At 43.6% G+C, this 20940-nt stretch overlaps 2 protein-coding genes across 2 annotated transcripts; both read right to left on the bottom strand.

Moving 5' to 3' along the window:
• Window positions 1–6515: 6515 nt before the first annotated feature.
• Window positions 6516–8602, bottom strand: LOC124676959 (SWI/SNF complex component SNF12 homolog). The gene is made up of 2 exons (XM_047212970.1): window positions 7107–8602; window positions 6516–6992 (listed from the first exon to the last, which is right to left on the bottom strand). Exons 1-2 carry the CDS (start codon window positions 8585–8587, stop codon window positions 6914–6916), a joined length of 1560 nt encoding a protein of 519 aa, XP_047068926.1. The 5' UTR covers window positions 8588–8602; the 3' UTR covers window positions 6516–6913.
• Window positions 8603–12546: 3944 nt separating this feature from the next.
• On the bottom strand, window positions 12547–14207 carry LOC124679081 (transcription factor BHLH156-like). The gene is made up of 3 exons (XM_047214910.1): window positions 13695–14207; window positions 13154–13591; window positions 12547–13000 (listed from the first exon to the last, which is right to left on the bottom strand). The coding sequence occupies exons 1-3, from the start codon at window positions 14199–14201 to the stop codon at window positions 12887–12889; spliced, it is 1059 nt and encodes a 352-aa protein (XP_047070866.1). The 5' UTR covers window positions 14202–14207; the 3' UTR covers window positions 12547–12886.
• Window positions 14208–20940: the final 6733 nt, after the last annotated feature.

Raw genomic sequence — 20940 nt, 5'->3', positions numbered from 1 at the left:
TTTAAACAGATCTTTGCTGAACTGAGTTCCTTTTGGCTTATTGAAGAAATAAGCTCTCGAGATAAACATATTTGTGAAGGAGATAGAAACACTGCTTATTTTCATGCTTTAGCTAATCAAATGAGGAGAAAGAAAATGATTCCTGTGTTAGATGGTTCTGAGGGCCCTGTAACTGAAACAAAAGAGATGTTGGAGATAGCCAAAACTTATTACAAAGATTTGTTTGGTGCTGAAGATAGATATGATATTAGGCTATTAGATGATTTCTTTCTACCTGAAGAAAAAGTAACTCTAGAAGAAAATGACATGTTAGGGAGTAGATTTACTTTAGAGGAAGTAAAAGAGGTTGTTTTTGGTTCCTATGGTGATGGGCCACCTGGGCCAGATGGTTTGTCTTTTTTCTTCTACTAGAGATACTGGGATATTATTGCTCAAGACTTAATGAATCTTTTTTATGCTTGGTTTGAAGACAAGTTAGATATTTTTAGATTAAATTTTGGTATGATTACTTTGATACCCAAGGAAAGTGATGCCACAACTATGAAGAAGTTTAGGCCTATTAGCTTGCTTAATTGCAGTTTTAAGATTTTCTGTAAAGTTTTGACAAATAGGTTAGCTAAGATCATAGGGAGATTTATTTCTCAGAATCAGTCTGCCTTTATTAAAGGAAGATATATTCTAGAGAGTGTAGTTACTGCACATGAAATTGTGCATGAGGTGCATAGGAGAAAAATGGAATGTTTTGTTTTCAAAATTGATTATGAAAAATCTTATGATAGGGTTAATCTGGATTTTTTGTATGAGATCTTGCATCTTAGAGGCTTTAGTCTTTTTTGGATTAGGCTTATTAAACAACTTACCACAGGTGGTTCTGTTGGTGTTAAAATTAATGAAGTAGAGAGTGATTTCTTTCTCACTGGAAAAGGTTTAAGACAAGGGGATCCTCTATCCCATGGTCTATTCAATTTTGTAGTAGATGTGTTCTCTAAGATGTTGTTCAAGGATGGTAGTGAGGGGCTTATTAGGGGTCTTTGTCCTGATTTTGTCCATGGAGGAGTAGTCTGTCTTCAGTATGCTGATGACACTCTGCTTTTCCTTGAAAAAGTACTCCCTCCGGTCCATATTAATTGACTCTAATGTGGATGTATCTAGACACATTTTAGTTCTAGATACATCCATATTGAAGTCAATTAATATGAATCGGAGGGAGTAATAGAATTGCAACTAACATGAAGTGGATTTTAACTTGTTTTGAGAAAATCTCTCACATGAGAATTAACTATCATAAGAGTGAGTTGATACCTATTAATGTAGAGGTAGAAGAGTGCTCTCCTTTTTTGGAGACTTTCGGATGTGTGTTTGGATCTTTCCCAATTAGATACCTAGGAATCCCTCTGCATTATGATAAACTAAAAAGGAAAGATCTGCAACCTTTGATTGATTCTCTCCTAAGTAGATTAGCTGGTTGGAGAGGTAAACTGCTTTCCTCTGCAGCCAAAAGAGAGCTAGTTAGGTCATTCTTAGCCAGTATTCTAATTTATTTGTTATCTTTCTTTAAATTCCCCAAATGGGCTTTGAAGTTGATTAATAGACAATTAGCTAACTGTTTGTGGAATGATGAATAAGGAAACAATAAAATTCACTTGGCTAATTGTCCTTCTGTGTGTATGAGAAAAGAGTTTGGTGGTATGGGTATTCCAAATTTGCGGGATTTAAACCTCTGTCTACTAGGGTCTTGGATTAAGAGATATATACAAGGGGAAGGGACTCTGTGGAGAAAAGTAATAGACAACAAATATAATACTAGGGATCCAAACATTCTTTACTATCATGATGCACATCCATCAACCTTTTTGGAAGGGAGTAATGGGTGCAGTAGAAGCAGTGAGGTTTGGTTACAAATGAAAAATAGGGAATGGTAGGAGTGTTAGATTTAATTTGGGAAGATATTTGGTTTGGTAACACTAATTTAGCTACTCAATTTTGGGATATTTATTTCATCTCTAATCAACAAACTAAGACTGTTACTGAGGTGTGGGATGGAACAAATTTGAGGTGTGATTTTAGAAGAACTTTCTCTGATGATATGATGGCACAATGGCAGGAACTCCTAGTTATTGCTGAAACTATAGTTTTTAGTGCTGATGAAGACCAGCTTATCTAGGCTTATGAAACAAATGGGGTATATTCCTCAAAATCTATGTATGCTTTAGTTGATTTTAGGGGAGTGACTCCTATTTTTTTGCCTGTTGTTTGGATTTAAAGATCCCTCCCAGGATACAGGTTTTCCTCTGGCTGTTATCACAAAATAAAATTATGACTAGGGATAATTTGAGATGTAGAGGTATTCCAAAACCAATGGAATGCTCTTTCTGCAAAGAGTTTGAGAGTGTGCATCATATCTTTTTTGATTGCATAGTCTCTAGGAAAGTGGGGGCTTTGGTTGAAAATTTGTTTAATCATAAGGTAGAAAAGTACTTAGATATAGCTAGTAGATGGCTTTGTAATAAAAAGTTCTTACAATTCAATTTCATCTCTTCTGCTATTTTGTGGGAGATTTGGAATTCTAGGAATAGTTTAGTGTTCAATAGACTTACTTGGTTGGATTTGAAACAGGTGTAGAGAGTGATTTTATCATATCTGAGAAATTGAAAAGTTCCCTTCAAGGACCAGTCATGGAGGGAAGTGGACTCCTTCATGGAGCTCCTGTCGAAAAGGATCAAAGCACCACTGGAACTAGCATCGAGCTGAAGTGCACCAACTTCGAGTGGATCTCCTCCTGGGCTCCTGCCTCCAAGCTTGCTCATGGAGGGAGGGCTTCGCTGGCTTACCTGAAGGAACACCCAGAGGAGGATGGCTCGGTCCATGTCGTGATGTGGTGTTTCAGTTTCAGCAGTATGGTGTGTAATAGGGATAGATTCTAATGCTGCTTTTGTTGATCATGCTGGTGTAATCGTAGAGGTGGTGGTTTTGTTTTAGCTGATCAAAACTTAGGTTCTTGGTGTGCTTTTGATGGCGCTGGGCTGCAGCTGGTTCAGTTTGCCCTGGAGGGGTGGCGATGAGTAGGTTTGGTTAAAACTTGTGGTCTGTTTGTTTCAAAAGAAGTGGCTTTTTGAAACGTGGTGTTTAAGTCTTAATTTGATGTCTGAACACTGGTTTCGTTTATGCTATAAATGAAATCGGGGAGAATGTCTCCCTGAGAATCTAAAAAAAAGGCCCACTTTCTCACGTCCTCTCCACAGCTTCCTCGTTCAAGTGGTGGACTAATGACAACCACATTGGTGCATCATACAAAGCTAACCTTTCAGCAACATTTATATCCGTAGAACTACACTTTTCCAGTTTAGCATATGTACAAATGATAGATAACAAATTCAAGCAGTAAATGCACCAAGTAGAAGCAAAGGGCATTCCTTAAGCTTACCATGGTTGGTTGTATAAGTCATACGCACCTCTTTCCCGTTCAATATTCCTATTCGCTTCGCCAGTAACAAGCTTCAAATCTTTACGCTAGGATGCTATTAACGCATTCATGAACTCCGCAGGGGACTGGCTAAAACCAAGAAAGAATGCCCTCTGCTGCGCCATGGAAGTGATCTCGAGCCTCGTGGCTCATTTTGTGTCAAACTTCATGCCACTACCTTCATATTGACCTAAAACCATTTATAAATACCTCCTAGGATTTTATTTCGCGACAGGTAGGGGCGAAGATAAAAAAAACACGAAACAGAGAGACAAAAGTTAGCCACCAGAGGAAGATTGGAGAGGGAACCACTGCTGAAATCGCCTCTAGCAGCCCCCTCCTTCACCCATGCCTCCACGTCACTCTCCACCATGAGAGGGGACTAGTCCACCCCTGGACTTTAGTTTGTCGCGCTAGCTTGATCCAATCTATCTATGTGTTGTCATTATAGTAATCCTTACGAGCTGCCCAAAATGATTACCATTCTATAGATGTAATTCATATGGTGGTTATTGTGGTGTGAGATGATACATGTTATGCACAGTATTCACCATAGTGTTGGAACTTTTATAGCTTGTCCTACTCTAGAATCACATTATGATTGTTTATTGCATTGGTTAAGATTACTGAGTCACAAGTGTGGTAATGCCTTGTTTGCCCATATCATGAGTTGTTTGACAGCGCAAAGTGTAGGCAAATGAGAGGGGTGCAGGATGCCCATGACAAATAAATCTTTGCATGTATTATTGTATGAGTGTTTTTATATAAAAAAAAGTATGATGTAAGTAGATGTGTACGGTGTTGGAGGGTGTAGCCGAATGACAGAAACGATACTGCTCTGTGACAACAATAACTTTTAGCACCTTTTGGTATACGCGCATTTAGGGATAAATGCGAACATCTGCTTGGGTCCAAGTGATAGAATTAGCATACATGAAAGCACCTTTTCGGTATTTTCCTTCTCAGCTTCATGTTTTAGGAGATATTGCCCATACAAATATTACCATAAAAGCATGAAAGTTATGCGTACTTTATTATCTATAATATGACCACCACCATTATTGAGAGAGAAATATTAAGTGAACCCATGAAGCTAGGTTCATTATATTAACATAAGAGTAAAACCTTTGTCTGTGTCCTCTTGCAATATAGAGGATTGGGATATCTTTTGACATCCTCACAACTATTACTTGTTGCTTTAAAACTTGAAAACGACAATTCACCATTTGTATGTTCAAAATAGTTTCGTGCATATATAACTAGAATTGTGACACTCTAGTTTGAGGGAATATATTGATTTACCTTCTTGCTCCTGCGGTTCTATATCCTTCTTGCTCGTGTGGTTAGATACCCCATACTTTCACATTGAGAGGTGATGCAACTATCCCCGCACTTGGGGGTTATCACCACCCGCACTACACCCACCACTCTAATGCGTACAAAGATACAAGTACACTGAAAAAACTATACATGTACATTATGTGTTGGTACACATGATCTGACTGAAACCAAAGGGATCCTCCTATGGACTCCTCTGGTATTACAGCACCATGACAGATTGACAGGGAACCAGAACTTCTACCATGATCACGTTTTTTGGGGCTTTCGGCAGGACGGTTCACGCATTGCAAACCAAAAGGAGGCCCGCCCGTGACAGTGGGCAAGACCAGAGTTCCGGTCACTCAATTATTCGATGAGGTGGCGTCACACCCCTGCTCCACGTACACACATTGCTTCTAGATGTAGTGAAGCTGTGGAGACTGGAGAGTGGTTCTCATCGGTGGATTTGGTTTCAGATCTTACACTTGCTAACAGTATAAAATGGTGGAAGGCTGTGCTGCTAACGCTGTAACATCTGATATACTACATGTCGATAATTCTGATTGCCCAACTTCCATGTGTGCCTGGCAATTCCTGATACTAGTACATGTCTACAGACAGACAGTATCTAACAAAGCAACAAACCGTCCATGGGGTCGATTCAGTTCAAAAGAGCTTGCTCGTATCATCAGCGGGGCCGTCGAATTTCCCCCGAAGTTGACTGGCGTGTGTTCTGTCACTCTGCTTGATATGCATTTTGTAAAATTCCCACGAGGATCTCTTCGATAATTTGGTACCAGGACACCAGCAACACCCTGTTTCTTAGCAGCGCAGACAACTATGGCATTTCCATCGCCCCTTGGTCTTAAGAGCATCTTCAGTCGCATCCCCCAAACGATGTCCAGCAAAAACGCCGGATTGATCGTTTGGAGGACGTCCAGACCAAATTCACGTTTGGAGGAGATCTCTTTTCTAGCCACGTCCCCTAAAAGTAATCTCCAAACAAAAAAACAAGTGTAAAAGTCATGTCCGGCGTCCCTGATAGACCTCTATACACAGGGGATGGGCTAGGAACGCCCAACAATATTTGGAGCACGTCCGGACCAAAGCGATCTTTGAAGTGCGCGACTAGGAGAGGTTAAGTGTCCGACGCCCCTAAATTCTTTTGGGAGACGCGGCTGGAGATGCTCTAAGCCATTATGTTTCTCCGTAGCGCATATCCTCCAGGTAGAAACAGACTAACAGAGCAAGGTAGCAAGTAGCAAGAGCAAACAGACCAGGGGCAGTCAGAACCCAAAGTTCCAGAGACCGGGGGCAACAATCTAAACCTCACGCTGCAAGTGGAGAAGGGAGCAAACAGTGGGTAATCTGATCTTTCCAAGTACTAGTGCCCTCAAGGTCCCATGAATTCAGACTGCAATACCACAATTGACATCGAAAGGAGACCTGACAATTAAGGGACAATACAAATGGCAACAGACTTTGAAGAAAAAAAATAGTTCATATACATAGGGCCATGAAAGAATGGTACTATCCAAGATTTTGAAGAAAAGCAACAACGCTGAACGTAAGGATACTACTCATGCAAACTGACAAACAAAACCGTGCAACCAAACCATAACACAATAGACAAAATATACTCCACCACACCCTTATGAGCCAAAAGTGAACAAACGCATCACAGAAGAGAAGAAAACAGGATAGGATGGGCCACAGGGCACAACAGTTGTCCTAATCCTTGAGGTAGTAATGAAAGGGACCGAAACCATCTATTTGCATTTCCCTCCACTTCTACGTTCAAATACAAAAGGCCCACTTTATCAGGTCCTCTCCACAGCTTTCTCATTGACTTGGTGGACTAATGACAACCCCACTGCATAATCCAAAGTTAACTTGCAGTAACATTTATATTGTAAGAAAGACCAACTACAACAATTATCCAGTTCAGCATTTACCATGATAATGAGGGATCACACACATAACACAGCATACAATAGCTAAATCATTTAGGCAAACAAAGAAGGTAACCTGCCAGGTTCCTCCGAGCAATTTCCTACCACCTCTGAAGTTTTACTAATACATGACAGACAAGTTGTTTCTACACCAAAGGGCGCTGCAGCAATCTTCTCCTCAAGAACCACCCGCACCTGGGCCATCATTGCCGCCAGGCGGTTTACGGTTCAAATATCTTATAACAGCATCCTCAACCCTATTAATTGTGGAGTCGAAGAAAGTTTAGTCAGCATATGTACGAACAATAGATAATAAATTCAAGCAGCAGATGAAATAAGTAGAACCTATAGGGGGCATTGCTTAAGCTTACCATGGTTGGTTGTAAAAGTCTGCGCGTCTTTCCCGTTCAATATTCCTATTCGCTTCACCAGCAACAAGCTTCAAATCTTTACTCTGGGATGCTATCAACGCATTGATGAACTCCACAGGGGACTGGCTGAACCCAAGAAAGAATGCCCTCCTCCTACGATGCTCATGGATCTTCTTGATTGAAGCAGATATCACCTCATCACATGCCTCGATGTCCTTGTGCTTCTCGGTATTGGCAAGAAATGCTGTCATCTCCTTCTGCAGCGGGAAAGGAACATCTACCAATATATCATAGCAAGCACTAGAGTTTGCTCCATTCCCCGATAGCTTGATCTTATGCTCAAAATTGATGGGCGGCGGAGGTGCAAGATGTTGCGATATCTTCTGGGACAGCATCGCAAACCTCATCTTCTCCTCACCAAATACCTTCTTCAACTGAGGGTCGCACATGAAGTAGGAAGGATCACTCGGATTCTGCAGCTTCTTTGCCTTGATGTACTGCCACAGGGCAGCGATGACCCTGGCCCGAGTGTCCACCTCAACCCCAAGCACCTCCATCAGTGGCTGCGACAGCTTGAACTTCTCGGGGTTGTAATTCATCTCCAGCCGGATATTCGCAAGGAACTCCTTGTCCCCTTTCCGCTTCACCTCGAACCCTTCCTGCGGCGCAGCAGACCGGGCGTTCTCCCAAGTGATCATCGAGTTCTCCGGATAGAGCGATGGGTCCAGCCCAATGGTCACCCTCTTGAAGAAGGAGGAGAATTTCGGGTACATCGGGTTGTGCTTGGGTACGACACCGGCTGGGTCCAGCTCCGCGCCGTCCTCAAGCACGCGGCCGATGATCTTGAGCGACCAGGTGGGCGGCTCGGCGGCCTTGGGCGGCGGGATGGTGCGGGGCGCCTGGTTGGCGAAGGTGTTGAAGACGTAGATGCGGAGCGTGCGCTGGAGGGACGGCGGCGTCTTGAGCGCCTCCTGGATGTCCACCTTCTTGCGGGCGAGCGCCGCGTCTACACGCGCCTCGAACTCGAGGAGCTGCGTGTAGAGCGCGGACTCCGGCAGCAGCGCGGCCACGCGGTCGGGGAGCTGCTTCTCCGGGAGCTTGCGCTTCTTGTTACGGCGCGCGGCGGGGGTGAGGTCGACGCTGCCGGAGTTGGCGGCCTTGTAAGCGGCAGCCACGGACGCGGCGGCGGCGGCGGAGGTGGGCGCCGGGGGACGCGAAGGGGGCTTCTGCGGGGGGCGCTTGGCCGAGGCGGCGGCGGCGGCCGCCGCCATTAGAGGGGTCTGAGGGGTGGAGGACGCGCCCATGTGAATCTGGAAGGCGGGGTTGTGGCTAGGCGGGGAGTGGAAGAGGCCCTGGTAGTGGGCGCCGGCCATGGATGGGGGGCGCATGTGGGTGTGCGGGGTCGCCGGAGAGCCTCCCGGAGGCGGCTGCTGCGGGCGTGGCTGGCCGGGGTTGGGGTTGGGGTTGCCGCCGGTGGCCATCACGGCGATGGGGCGGGGAGGTCAAGATCCGATCTTGGTCGGAAGGGGAATTGGGAGCTAGGGTTTGGAGACGGGGAAGGCCGACGACTGACAAGGTTTCCGCGGGGATGGTATTTGGGCCTTGTTTGTGGGTTGGGCTCATCAGTGGAGCCTCGCGCTTTAATTTTCTTCCCCTTCCTTGCAAATTTCCTCTAATAAAAGACATTAACTATATGGTGTAATTTTAGAAAATAATAAATGCATTTCTCGTGGTGATGTGGCACAGTCTCTCATCGGCCGTTCACGGTTCCTCGTGATTTGTGCTAGGCCCTTCAGCACAAATTATTGTTGCATACTGATATGGCATGTATTTGATACAGGGTATAATACGAAACCCTAATAAAACTTTGTAGACAAAATTACCAATTGACATTTATCGTAATTTGATTAGAAACAATTGAAAAAATAATTATGTTGGATCTATAAAAAAAATTATGAAATAACAAGATTTCATTAAGTTTTCATTTAAAAAGAAAAGATTTCAAGCAAATGTCATTTCGATAAGAACAAGAAAAGTAGAAGCACGAATCACAAGGGCTGCTAGGACTATAAACGGCGGATGGGTGACTGATAGACCATGGGTCATCTAATATGTTACTCTCACAAGCGAATGCAATGTGCCTATAATTAAATAGTACTCACTCCATTTCAATTATCTGTGTTGAGATAGTATAAAGTTATACTAAATCAACAACAACTATGGAACACACGGAGCAGAGGAGGGATGGAGCCAGCTTCCCATGTTGAGGGGGGAAAATAGACTGATTAGTGATGTAAACTTGATGAGGGGACAGATTTGACTAAATCGGTGAGAAATTAGGTTCTAATGACTAGTGTTCTTCACAAAATCCCAATCATGATGGGGGTGGCTGAGCCTCCACCCCTCGTCCCCCTTGTCTCCGTGCCTAGCAGAGGTTCATAGGGCATGTGTGGATTGTATATAATTTTTGTGTGTTCCACGATGCTAAGTTCACTACCCTAAAATATAATGTTTACTTATAGAGCCAACCACACGACCAAGAACCAGTGTACTTCAAGACAATGATTTCCCGCGCCACCTCTCTAACTTCTACTCTCTTAGGAGAATGCTACATAAGTAGGCCCACAACATGGATTTATTCTAGCAGACACGAGACAAAGGTCCAAACGACTTACAGATGGTGTGTGCCTACGGCCCAAGTGTTGTGTGCCTTGGAGTACAAGAAACGACATGTTAGCCACATTAGTATATGACTCTTTATCTTCTTGACGTAGGAGTTCCGTGTAAATCTTAGGGCCAACTCCTATATAAAGTCCCACGGGTGCGCTTAGGTCACAACCAATTTTTAATATATACACACATCCATGTATTATGAATTATAGCAGGAGTGGAGATTCGCCACGAGAGGCGACCCGTACCTGAGTAAATGTTTGTATTCTCACTCCACATTCATCGCATATGTCCTCTTTCCTTTCCATTAGCCGCACACCATCTAAGATGATTGTTATGTCATGGAAGTGGCCAAATCTAAACTAGTCAAACAACCTAGAGCATCCATACTCCAACACAATACGATTCCTGGACCCCTGGCTTCTACACCACCCCTGAGGCAGCACACCATATAAGATGATGCATGTCATTGAAGCGTGTTAGTGCAACACAACTTATAACACGAGAGCGAGTTTTGGGGTAGCCACTCCAATCTCCATGTGGCCCTAAGGTTCCGCATTGACCTAGTTGACGATAAAACTGCAAGGCAAGACAAATCACTCCCCTCGGTTAAAAGATCATACCTCAAAGATGATAATGTGATGCTCACGCTAGCCCTAAATATGCCAAAAGTTGGCTTTCCATCCTAAGCCCAAAAGATTACGAAGGTGAAATGGGGGCTTCAGGATCGTGTCCCTCATGCACAATCTAGAAGAGGCTCGTTTTGGTGGCGGGACACTTTTAGCCTTATCGATGAGTATAGGAGTGTGACTCGATGCCATGTTGCAAATGGAACTAATGTTCTGTTTTGGAAAGAACACTGGTCAAATGGAGATTTGTTGTGTCAAAAATTTCCACGGTTATATTCTTATGCTTTGGACGAAGATCTTTCAGTGGCGGATCTATGTAATGTAGATGATTTGGAAAATTACTTTGCGCTACCTTTGTCGGTACAAGCTTTTCAAGAATGCCAGGAATCCTCAAAGTTGCTGCAGGAGATGCCTCCCTCGGGACATGAAGTTGATCACTGTACCTTTGTTTGGGGGGGGGGGGGGGGGATAACTATGCTCCCTCCAAATATTACAAGTTTTCGTTTGGACAGCTTCCCGCAGATGCAGGGTTCAACGCGATATGGAAATCTAAAGCTCTACCAAAACTTAAAGTGTTTGTCTGGATTCTCTTAATAGATCGGCTAAACACACGGGATTTAATGTTACATAAACATTGACACCTTGATTCTTGTCCTGAGTGTGTTCTATGTACTGGAGGATATACTGAAAGGAGAGACCATCTCTTCTTCCATTGTGATTTTTCAAGGCACTGTTGGCTGTTTTTAAATATACATTGGGACTTCTCGCGGGATTTTGCAGAAAATTATACGTCTACAAGAGGGGCGTTTGGGAGACCACGTTTTATGGAGATTTTTGCTTGTGCTGCATGGAATATTTAGAAAGCAAGGAATGATTTCATCTTCAACAGTAAGCCGATCTCTTTTAATAGGTGGAAATTTTGTTTCCAGAGCGACCTTCTTCTTCACAAGTAGAAGGTTAAACCTTGTAATGTTCAACCCCTGGTAGAATGGCTCCTTTCCATTTTGGTGTAATCCTTTTACGCTTTCTTAGATACTTTCTACCACCTTGATGTAATCCGCCAACAGTGGAGCTGGTTGTATATGTGTTTATATTAATATAAAATTTACACCGTAGGGGATTCCCCTACGATAAAGGTGTCAAAAAAGGGGGCTGCACAATGATGCATCCCAGGTGGGTAACTAATTAAGTCTATGGATTCCATCCATATTATTTCTTGGATTTCACATGGAGTTCAATTAAGCCATTGTCACTGCTGTAGGCTCAGCCGAACACCATCGCATAATAGGCATACACACCAGCTTGCTCGTTAGTATCTTCCACCACCACCACAACCATTAAATCAACCTAGCACCTCACTCCTCCATAGTTGTCACTTATCCAACCCCCAATCACAAGGGTTTCCATATTCATTTTCCTCCATCAGGGAGCCGCCACTCTCGACGTGTATCCGTACTTCTTGCACTTCCGCCATCAATCGTTACTGCATCGCTCGTCAAGGTAATAGAGAATATGCTCTAGACCTACATTATTTGGCACGCTTCCCGCTCGCCACCTACTCCAACACCACCATGGGTTGATCACCGTGTCGTCATGTCCTTGTTTGCAAGAGAACAACTTCACATCATCATCATCATCATCATCATCATCATTATCATCATCATCATCATCATCAACAGAGAAGCCTTATGTGTCATAAAACAACCAACGTTTCTACGCCATGTAAGTGTGGGACAATGTCGTCGCATGGCCCCTACCTCTTGACGCCACCACTATCCCGGGCCCGACACATCACCATCCAGGCTCGCTTACACGGATGCAACTAGAAGATCCTCACCAACTCTGGGTATGAGGCCCGCCACCACCACCGCACGGGTGGGATGTAGTATATATGATGATGGCGTCGATTTCTAGTGGTTCCCGCCGACAACGATGGAAAGCGACTTAAGAGTGTGGAGCATCCTCGTACGTGAAATAGTTATGTTTAAACTCATGGTACCGAAACATCTCACAACCTCGAGTAATAGGACAAGCGGTTCCGACTCACTTCTACAAGTAATTCCTTGATTCATGATTCGGTGTGAATGAGTGTGTGTGCATCTGAGTCGTAGCGTTTGTTTCTTATTCTTTTTGCACGGATGTCATGCACGAAAAAAATTCATACAAGTGTTTGTTCTTTGCACTTTAAGGTTGAAAGATAAATCGAGGACCATAGCATTCTTCATTTGCCGTTTGATCGATCAACCATGTGGGTGGACGGTTCGGATCGATTCGTTACACAGGAGTGGTAGATCAGCATGGCCACTCTCTTGTGGTTTGTAATCTTCGTCATCATCCACAGATCGGACGGACGGGAACAACCAAATAGGGCATGCAACATACCATTGGAGCACTACACGTGGACATGGAGCATGAGGGGCTACATCGGAAATTTGAAGAGAGCTAGCTAGCGGATTAAAATTAGCCGTTTGATGGACGGAACTAGCAGATCTCCGCCGTCGCTTCGGGCCGGAAGCCTTCGTTGAGAAGAGCCGCCATCACCCACAGCTTCACCGTCCGCTCGTTGATCACCGCGTCCTCTCTTGCTTCACTGACCTGCACACATTACACGCTTACGGATCAGTACAATTCAGGTCAAAATCGGCACAAAAAACAGTAAAAAGTACTGTAATTCGCACACCAATTCAGACCAACGGATCACAGTATGATTATATTCCGTGTGCGTGTGTGTAGTTAATTGGTGGATACCTTGAGCGTGAGAGTTGACACGACGCGGTCCGACTCGCAGCCGATGTTGGAGCTCTCCACCCGGAAGCAGTCCATGGACTCGACGGCCGCGCACAGCGGCGCCGCCACGCCACCGTCCCGCTGCTCGCACTCCACCGTCACGAAGAACCGGCCCTCGCCGACCTGGACCGCGCCCACGTGCGTCACCCTCGCACCGCCGCCGCCTCCTCCTCCTCTCGAGCTGCTCCCCTCGTCGTCCTTGTTGCCGCTGCGGCCGTGCTGCCCCTGGCGGCGTCCGGCGACGGGGCGGTCCTTCTGCTGCTGCTGCTGCTGCTGCCGCCGCCCGGGCAATCCCGGCCGCGCCTCGAGCGCGGCGACGTCCTCCTTGAGCTTCCTGGCGTGCGACTGCAGGTTCTTGACGTACTCCACCGCGTCGGCGATGATGGAAGCCTTGTCCATCTGCATGCAATTCGCAGATGACAGTAAGAAACCAAGAATCGATGCAAGAAAACTCAGATACTCGTCTCTGTCTATGCGCTCACGGTAGGAGGTGGAGTATTACCTTTGTGATGTTGGGGACGAGGGCCCTGAGTTCGTAGAGCTTCTCCTTCATCCGGAACCTCCTCTTCCGCTCCGACACGATCGTCTTGGACCGGTCCCTCCTCTTCCTCGTCCCCGACAGGTCGCTGTCGTCGCGGCTGGGCTCGCAGCCCGCGCCTTGCTCCCCGGAACCGTCAGGGCTGATCACGTCGTCGTAGCTGCACGCCTGGTCGTCCGGCGAGCCGCCGTCGCCTTCTTGCTGCCACGCCTGCTCATCGCCAACCATGTCGTCCACGACGACATCGTTGTCCCCGGTGCCGCCGCCGAACAGCTCGTCGCCGAGCTGCATCAGGTCCTCCATCCAGGCGCTATCATCCACCACGCCCGCCGCCGCGGCCAGGGGCTCCACGAAAACATCACCGTGGTCGTGGAAATGCAGCGGGTCAACGACGTCGAAGAACCCCGGGCTGAGCATGAGGTGCTCTTGGTGTGGCGACAAATGCAGCAGCCGCTGCTGGTGGTGCTCCATTATCGATTCGGTATTACGGTGTGGTGGGCTGTTGTTATCTCCAAAAGTGATTGAGGCTGCAGGCAGGAGCTCCACTGGCTGCCGCGCTTTTTATATACCTCTCGCGGATGTGGAAGGAATCTGATTTGGATCTAGTTTGCACTCTACGGAAGGAATTAACAGTGGGGGAGAAGAAGATGAACGGGATTGGCCGGAGGGGATTAAATTACTGGATTTGTCTACTAATTATACTGCCGTGCACTGCTAGCGGTTTGACACGAAGCTAACTGATGTAGATGCCAAATAAATTGGTGCGGGTTAATCTAGTTAAGTGGCATGAACTGCGCACCTCGACTGATTAGACGTACATAGATTAGGACTAGAGTTGAGCTTTCTTTTACTTAAGGTTAACTGATGCTGCTTGGGAATCGACAGTTCGACACTAGAACCTCTGCCTAGATTTATCAAAAATGACCACTTGGAGATATACTAGAGTTACTGGATTATTGTTTATACAGCGGACAACTAGCGGTTGAACACGAAGCTAACTGTATCTGACATTCTGACCAAATAAATTTGTGTAGGTTAATCTAGCTAGTATAACTTATATAAGTGGCATGAACTGAGCACCTCGATCGATTAGATATGCACATAGATTACGACAAGAGTTATGCTTTCTTTTTAGTTAAGGTTACCAACTGCTAGTGCACGGGAATCGACACTAGAGCCCTACCTATGTCTATCTGAATAACCACTCGAAATCCAAATATATTCCTTCAGATTGAAGAAGGTTGTACCTAAGATTGCTTTGTTGGTAAACTTAAATAAGTCTGCCACATAATTGGCTCACTGAACTTTGAGAATTGCAGGTGTCCAGCATCAACCTTATTGAACAGGACAATTTTACTGAAGCATCAACATTTAGATTGATCAGATGAAAATGATATTATCCGATTAAAAATAAATCAATAACCAAATAAATATTTTTTAACTGCATATTGAGGACCATGTGTGCAGAACGGCATGCGTTATGTTTTCCTTTTTGAGACAGAAACATCTTGTGTTCTTCAACGAGCTAGAAACAATTAGCTGGAATTCTGCTGTCAGACAGTCAGAGTTGTACAAGCTTGTTCTTTCCCGTATGTACCATCACATTTTGGCTAAAGAGGCAAACCCCTGCTTTTTGTGTGTTCCTGAGCATCAGTAGCAACCACAAAAATGCGATCTGGAGAGGCGGTTTCAACTTCTCTGTCCCGTGTGTACTACTACATTTAGGCATAAAGAGACGAATCCCTGCTTTCTGTGTGTTCATGAGCATCAGTAGCAACCACAAAAGCAATCTGGAGAGGCAGTTTCAACTTAAAGTGCTAGCTTAAGGGTAACCACATATCATAATCAACTTCTATCGTTTTAAGTTTTTCTCAAACATTGCGGTTACTATTCACATGGCAGTTGACAGTTGCTTCGCTTAGGTCTTCATACTTCAGCATTCAGTGGATTGATTGACCACCAAACAATTTTAAAGTGTCTGATTTTGGGAGGCAATTCTGACTTGGAGGTTCTTGAAATCTGAATTTTACCTCATGGAGAGTAGAATTAATAAATCTGACATGCTGTGGACAGATAAGACCGTGTGGAATCCACCAGCATGAAGATTTGCTAGTGCGGCCTGACTAATCCTCTCCCTCTCTCCCTCGGTTCTGGCTAATTGCTTGCTCAGTGAGTGCTCGCGCAAAAGGCGGATCAGAAGACATAAGTGGTTGCCACTGCGACACTCTAGCAGCTCCGGTCGGAGAATCCTTCGGATGAACCCGCTGCTAAATTTACCTAATTTTTCAACGATCGGGCTTGTTGGATCATCCATTATGCTCGTTGCCCACGGAATGAGATTCATCGACCTGTTCACACAGCACTTCGGTCTATTGATTCTTGTTTTTTATGAGAGGAATATATTATGGGAATTGCTAGTTTTCACTGAGAACTAAGGTAGTGCTCAGTAAACTCATGTAACATCGGTTTTGCATCGTGATTCGTTCACTTGAGTTGTAAGTTGAGCTGCAATTGAGATTTTTTCAGTTCTAAACATTATTGTAACTGAAAAAAATCAGTTGCAAGTGAGGTTACTATGAAAAATGCCTCCAAACTGTTAGATTTTCTTCTTGATCTGTGCTAATGGTAAGTTCCAATATAGGTTGCAACTAAGATTCGATGACGTCACTCTACTCTACTGAGAACTAAGCTACTTCTCAATAGTTCTCGATAGGCTAAGAACTAGTCACACCCATATATTATATCGACATGATATCAATTACGTTTCGCCCTGCAATAATGTAACTTACATTAGCACACAACTAAAAAGACACAAAGAAAACGAGAAAAACGAAAGAAAAAGGCCCGCCAAAAAAGATCGGGCAACAACAGAAAACAACAACACCATAGGCGAGCAGGTTCTCCAACCGCGACGCCTTTAGCGAGAGAATAATGCACCAACACCATCGCCCAATTCAACCACAAGTTTTAATCATCGGTTTTTACCTAGTATAAAGTTCGAGATCTCCAGACGATGCATTTAACAACAAAACAACTAGAAACTCACCATTTACATACACAACCAATGCACACCAGATCTAGTGTTTTTTTTTATCATGGCAGTCGACACTCGGTTAGCAAAATGGACCACAAAAAACTAAGTCTTCCAATGTGGCTACTCCACTTTTGGAGAACGCTACTGCAATTCAGTGATACAAAGCTCAAGGTCACCCCACAAAAGTTTTTATGTCTACATCGTCACACAAACCGTGAAGCATCGTCTTCATGCCATCCGCTGCAAACACGCCTAGAGACAACTTCTCGCATGTACATCGCCATACAAACAAAAAAACGTGCACACACAAACTGTTGGAATGTTATCATTCCGTGCCCCACCATAATTTAGTATTCTTAATCGACACACCAACTAGTAAATATCGATTCTGTAGCAACAGGTCAAAATCCCCTTGGGCAACAGAAAATGAATTTGTTGTGTGAGCCTCGTAACGACGTACGATGTGAATGACTCTTTGGCCACTGAGGTAATGTATGTTTCTGTTGAGGCCCTTAGTTGGCAATGTTCTTCCACTTTTCTCCGTTTTCTTCAAAAAGAATGGCTCGCCAAGTACGGTTTTGTGCTTCTCGTTCGCAATGTGCATTTTTCGTGTGTCTATATCAAGAGCACACATTTCACATCACACTAAAATGACCCATACCATAAACACTAAAACGAATTTTATTCATAACATAGACCAATTTCGTCATTACATTTGTACCATAATATGACCGATTACACATTGTCATGTCAATGACAACAATATCTCACTAAACCTATCATGAAAAGGGCAAAAAGAATTAACGATTTCTTCCATATACCCTTTTACTAATCTACACCATAGCTAGTATATCAGTCCCAACTCATTTCCGCTTTCTGAGAGAAGGATGTAGATATGGAGAACGATGTATCATATAAACACGCAACACCTTGAATAACTCCTTGAGATAAAATTACAACAATTAGTAAATATGGTTAAATATAAATACACTAAATTTAAGGGGACTGAAATAATTACTAAGATATATTAAGTCAACTCATTCATGGGAATCTTGACAACACCATTTGTTGCTCAACCAAACATATTTAAATGAGTATTTTATGTAGTACACCAAATATTCATAGTGCCGACGGGTGGATGTGTGGAAGTGCATGGAGCCTATGTGTGGTTTTGGTAATTGATGACAATCCATAAGAACTAATATTTACATTGAGCTATACTTAAAAGGTTTGTTCATATGCAACACATGGACAATATGTTGTCTTCAAGGTTTAAAGAATAAGAAGGAAAAGAAGATTAAGTGATTACCAATTAAGGTGTTATTCAAGGAGTGATCTGAAGAAAAGTCATGAGAGGGTTGAGCCTATGGCAAGTATGTCTTGAAAAATAAAAGTGAGTGGGGACAGAGGTGTCTACATCTGTTCTAATGAATAAGTCTAATAAATTTATTTAAAATTCAAAGCTTACTATGTTCGACCAAACATAAAGAAACAAAATGTAAAAATCTACAACATGTACGAAATAAATAGATTATGAAATTATATTTTACGGCAAATCTACTAATATTGATTTGGTATCATATTTTTCATATTTTTGCCTGTCACACTAGTCAAACTTGCAATATGCTGACTTTTTTTTACTAAGTTTATAACCCTTATTCATTGAAACAGAGGGAGTACTTCCCTCATTATTTAGTCAGGTGGTACCGCCCTGGACTTTTCTCATGGATGTTGTGCAATGGCTAGCTGCCAAGCGGTAGTACCACGCCTACCCGATTGTACAGGTAACCAAATTTATACGTGTAAGAGTTGAAATAAATTATTGGGGGAGACTATTTAAGGGTCCTTCTTTCCCAATGGTTTTTAAGTTGTTGAGATCACCCCCCCCCCCCCTCCATTTTTGACCGTATTGAGCTTGTTAACCCTTTATCCATTCCATGATTCTTGCATCTATTTGAGGGAAAAAAGAGATGATACTTAGGTGTACTATTCCACCAACCAATCTCTCTTATTTGTGAGGGGAGCCTTTGTATATGTAGATCTTAGACTCCTAGTTTGATTTCTTCCCTTGTTCTTCCGCTCATATTTCTCCATAGCACTAGTTGATTTGGTGGGATTTGGGAGCTAATAAGTTGAGCATCTGTTGTGGTTTTTTTTCATTGCATTTGGTGCATAAATTTGAGTTCTCCACAAGAATTCAGTGTGTTAAAGTTTGTGTGTTATTGCTCTTGGGTTCTTGGATCCCTAGAGCGTTGGTTTCACCTTGGACCATAATCTTGGTGTTGTAGAGCTTGGTGGCGATTCTTGGGAGCCTCCAATTAAGTTGGGGAGATTGCTTCGAGATTATTGTAAAGTTTATGTTGTCGCCTTCAAGGGACCTCCTAATGGATCGAGGCACCTCACATTACGTGAGGGTTAGAGGAGAATAAGGTGAGACTTGATGGCGCTTGGAGAGCATTGTGCATCCACAACTCTCCAACAGATATTAGCTTCCCATTGTGAGTGAATTTTGGGATACATCTTCATATGTATGTACGTGCCTCGGTTTAGTTCTTTTACTTATGCATTTATCTTGTGATAGCTTCGTGCTTGACGTTATATATCTTGCCATCTCATAATTTTTTATATTGTTTATCATAGGTTTTTGGTGCACATAGTTGAGTCTAGCATCTATAGATTTTGAATATAATAAATTAAAAGCTAGTTTTGTTCTGCATTTATTTCAAAGTTGTAATAGTTTTCCCCGGTAGGTGGTATAGATGTAATTTAAATGTGTAACGTTAATTGTGAATGTAATAGCTTTATATCCCAATTTAAATGTAAATAAAGAATAAAGTTATTTCATCTGCATGACGACAAAGAACAATTTAACCAAATAAATAACTAGTTATAGGAAAACTTTACTGAACCTGATTGGTATAATAACAAAACAACCACCAAAATCCTAGCATGAATAATAACATAGAATGGCCCATATAATGTAAATAGAAAAACCACAATAAATCAAAATCTAAACAAATATAAGTAATATAGTTTAAACATAACATTCATAACCCTAGCCAGGAATAAACCCTAGTTCATCGACATGATGAACGATTACACAAAGAGTTATACGTTCGAGTTGGCAGAAGTTCTCCGTCACTATCGTCCTCTAGTCTGGCCAGTTCCTCGTCGGCCTTGCCACCAGTGGATCGACACGCCATGTGAAGGAGGATCCCTCTGTGTTGGTAACATCCTCTTCCACGTGAATGAGCAGGAAGGAGAGGGGCTTCTTATTTGTTCCCACCTTTTACCTGGTGTGACCAAATCTAGCTAGTAGAAGAGGATAGGAGGACGATGAGTTGTGCCTTTACACGATGGATGCACTCTCTCGAGCCGAAATAGGACAAGAGAGACGTGAAGGTATTTGCAAGCGTTGACGTTGCACCACGTCTAGATGTGGGGAGAGTGAGGGTTAGGTTTTTTTTCTGAGGGTTACGAGATGTGTATAAAGGTCATGCAACCATCATCAACATCTTATTTTGAACCTATGTTTGCATAGAGGCACATGTTGGAAACGGAGACCAACCTGTCAATCTGCAGTATTTTGGTAACAGGCATTTGAAACAACCATTGTGGCTCATGTTGGCCTATCAGAGATGACCCATTTCTAGCAGGCTTCGTCGACCACACACAAATATGTTTAATCATGGCCTGCTTCTCACAACTTTTGTGATGCGATTCATTGGCATAGCTCTGAACTAGTGACATGTGCCATTGAGATCCTCTAACCTTCAGAGTGCAATTTCCTTAACATTCCCAACCTCTTCCAGCACGATCGTAATCAAGACGGTGATGTGGCGTTCCCAATAGCATCAACGAAGCGTGTAGCTTTGTGGCACGTTACTTCGAAGCAACAAGGAATATGCTCACCTACTCCTAGGCCATGAGACTATGGTATCCATGCCAAGAAAAGAGGAACTTTGGATGTGCACGTCCAAATCCCTTTCGATCTGATTCGCTAGGAGCGCTCGTTGCATGTTTGTGCATGCCACCGGTGGATAAGGATTGTGAATCGGGTCTTGGGCGATAGGCCAAACAAAGGAAAATGGGAGACAATGTCAGTGAGGCTCCCGTGTCGCAACCTTCCGGGGTTTGAAGCCATATGATTTGATGTGTACCTGGCAACACATGATT

The sequence above is a fragment of the Lolium rigidum genome, chromosome 7 (assembly GCF_022539505.1).
Source record: "Lolium rigidum isolate FL_2022 chromosome 7, APGP_CSIRO_Lrig_0.1, whole genome shotgun sequence".
Taxonomy (NCBI): domain Eukaryota; kingdom Viridiplantae; phylum Streptophyta; class Magnoliopsida; order Poales; family Poaceae; genus Lolium; species Lolium rigidum.
This window is presented reverse-complemented; position numbering and strand designations above follow the sequence as displayed.

What these genes read in the sequence shown, in the direction of transcription:
- LOC124676959 (XM_047212970.1), bottom strand. Translation starts at nt 8,587, where the DNA reads ATGGCCACCGGCGGCAACCCCAACCCCAACCCCGGCCAGCCACGCCCG. An exon ending in GACTTTTACAACCAACCATG is followed by an intron (nt 6,993 to 7,106) that starts GTAAGCTTAAGC and finishes CACAATTAATAG; the next exon opens with GGTTGAGGATGCTGTTATAA.
- LOC124679081 (XM_047214910.1), bottom strand. Translation starts at nt 14,201, where the DNA reads ATGGAGCACCACCAGCAGCGGCTGCTGCATTTGTCGCCACACCAAGAG. An exon ending in TCGTCCCCAACATCACAAAG is followed by an intron (nt 13,592 to 13,694) that starts GTAATACTCCAC and finishes AATTGCATGCAG; the next exon opens with ATGGACAAGGCTTCCATCAT. An exon ending in TGTCAACTCTCACGCTCAAG is followed by an intron (nt 13,001 to 13,153) that starts GTATCCACCAAT and finishes TAATGTGTGCAG; the next exon opens with GTCAGTGAAGCAAGAGAGGA.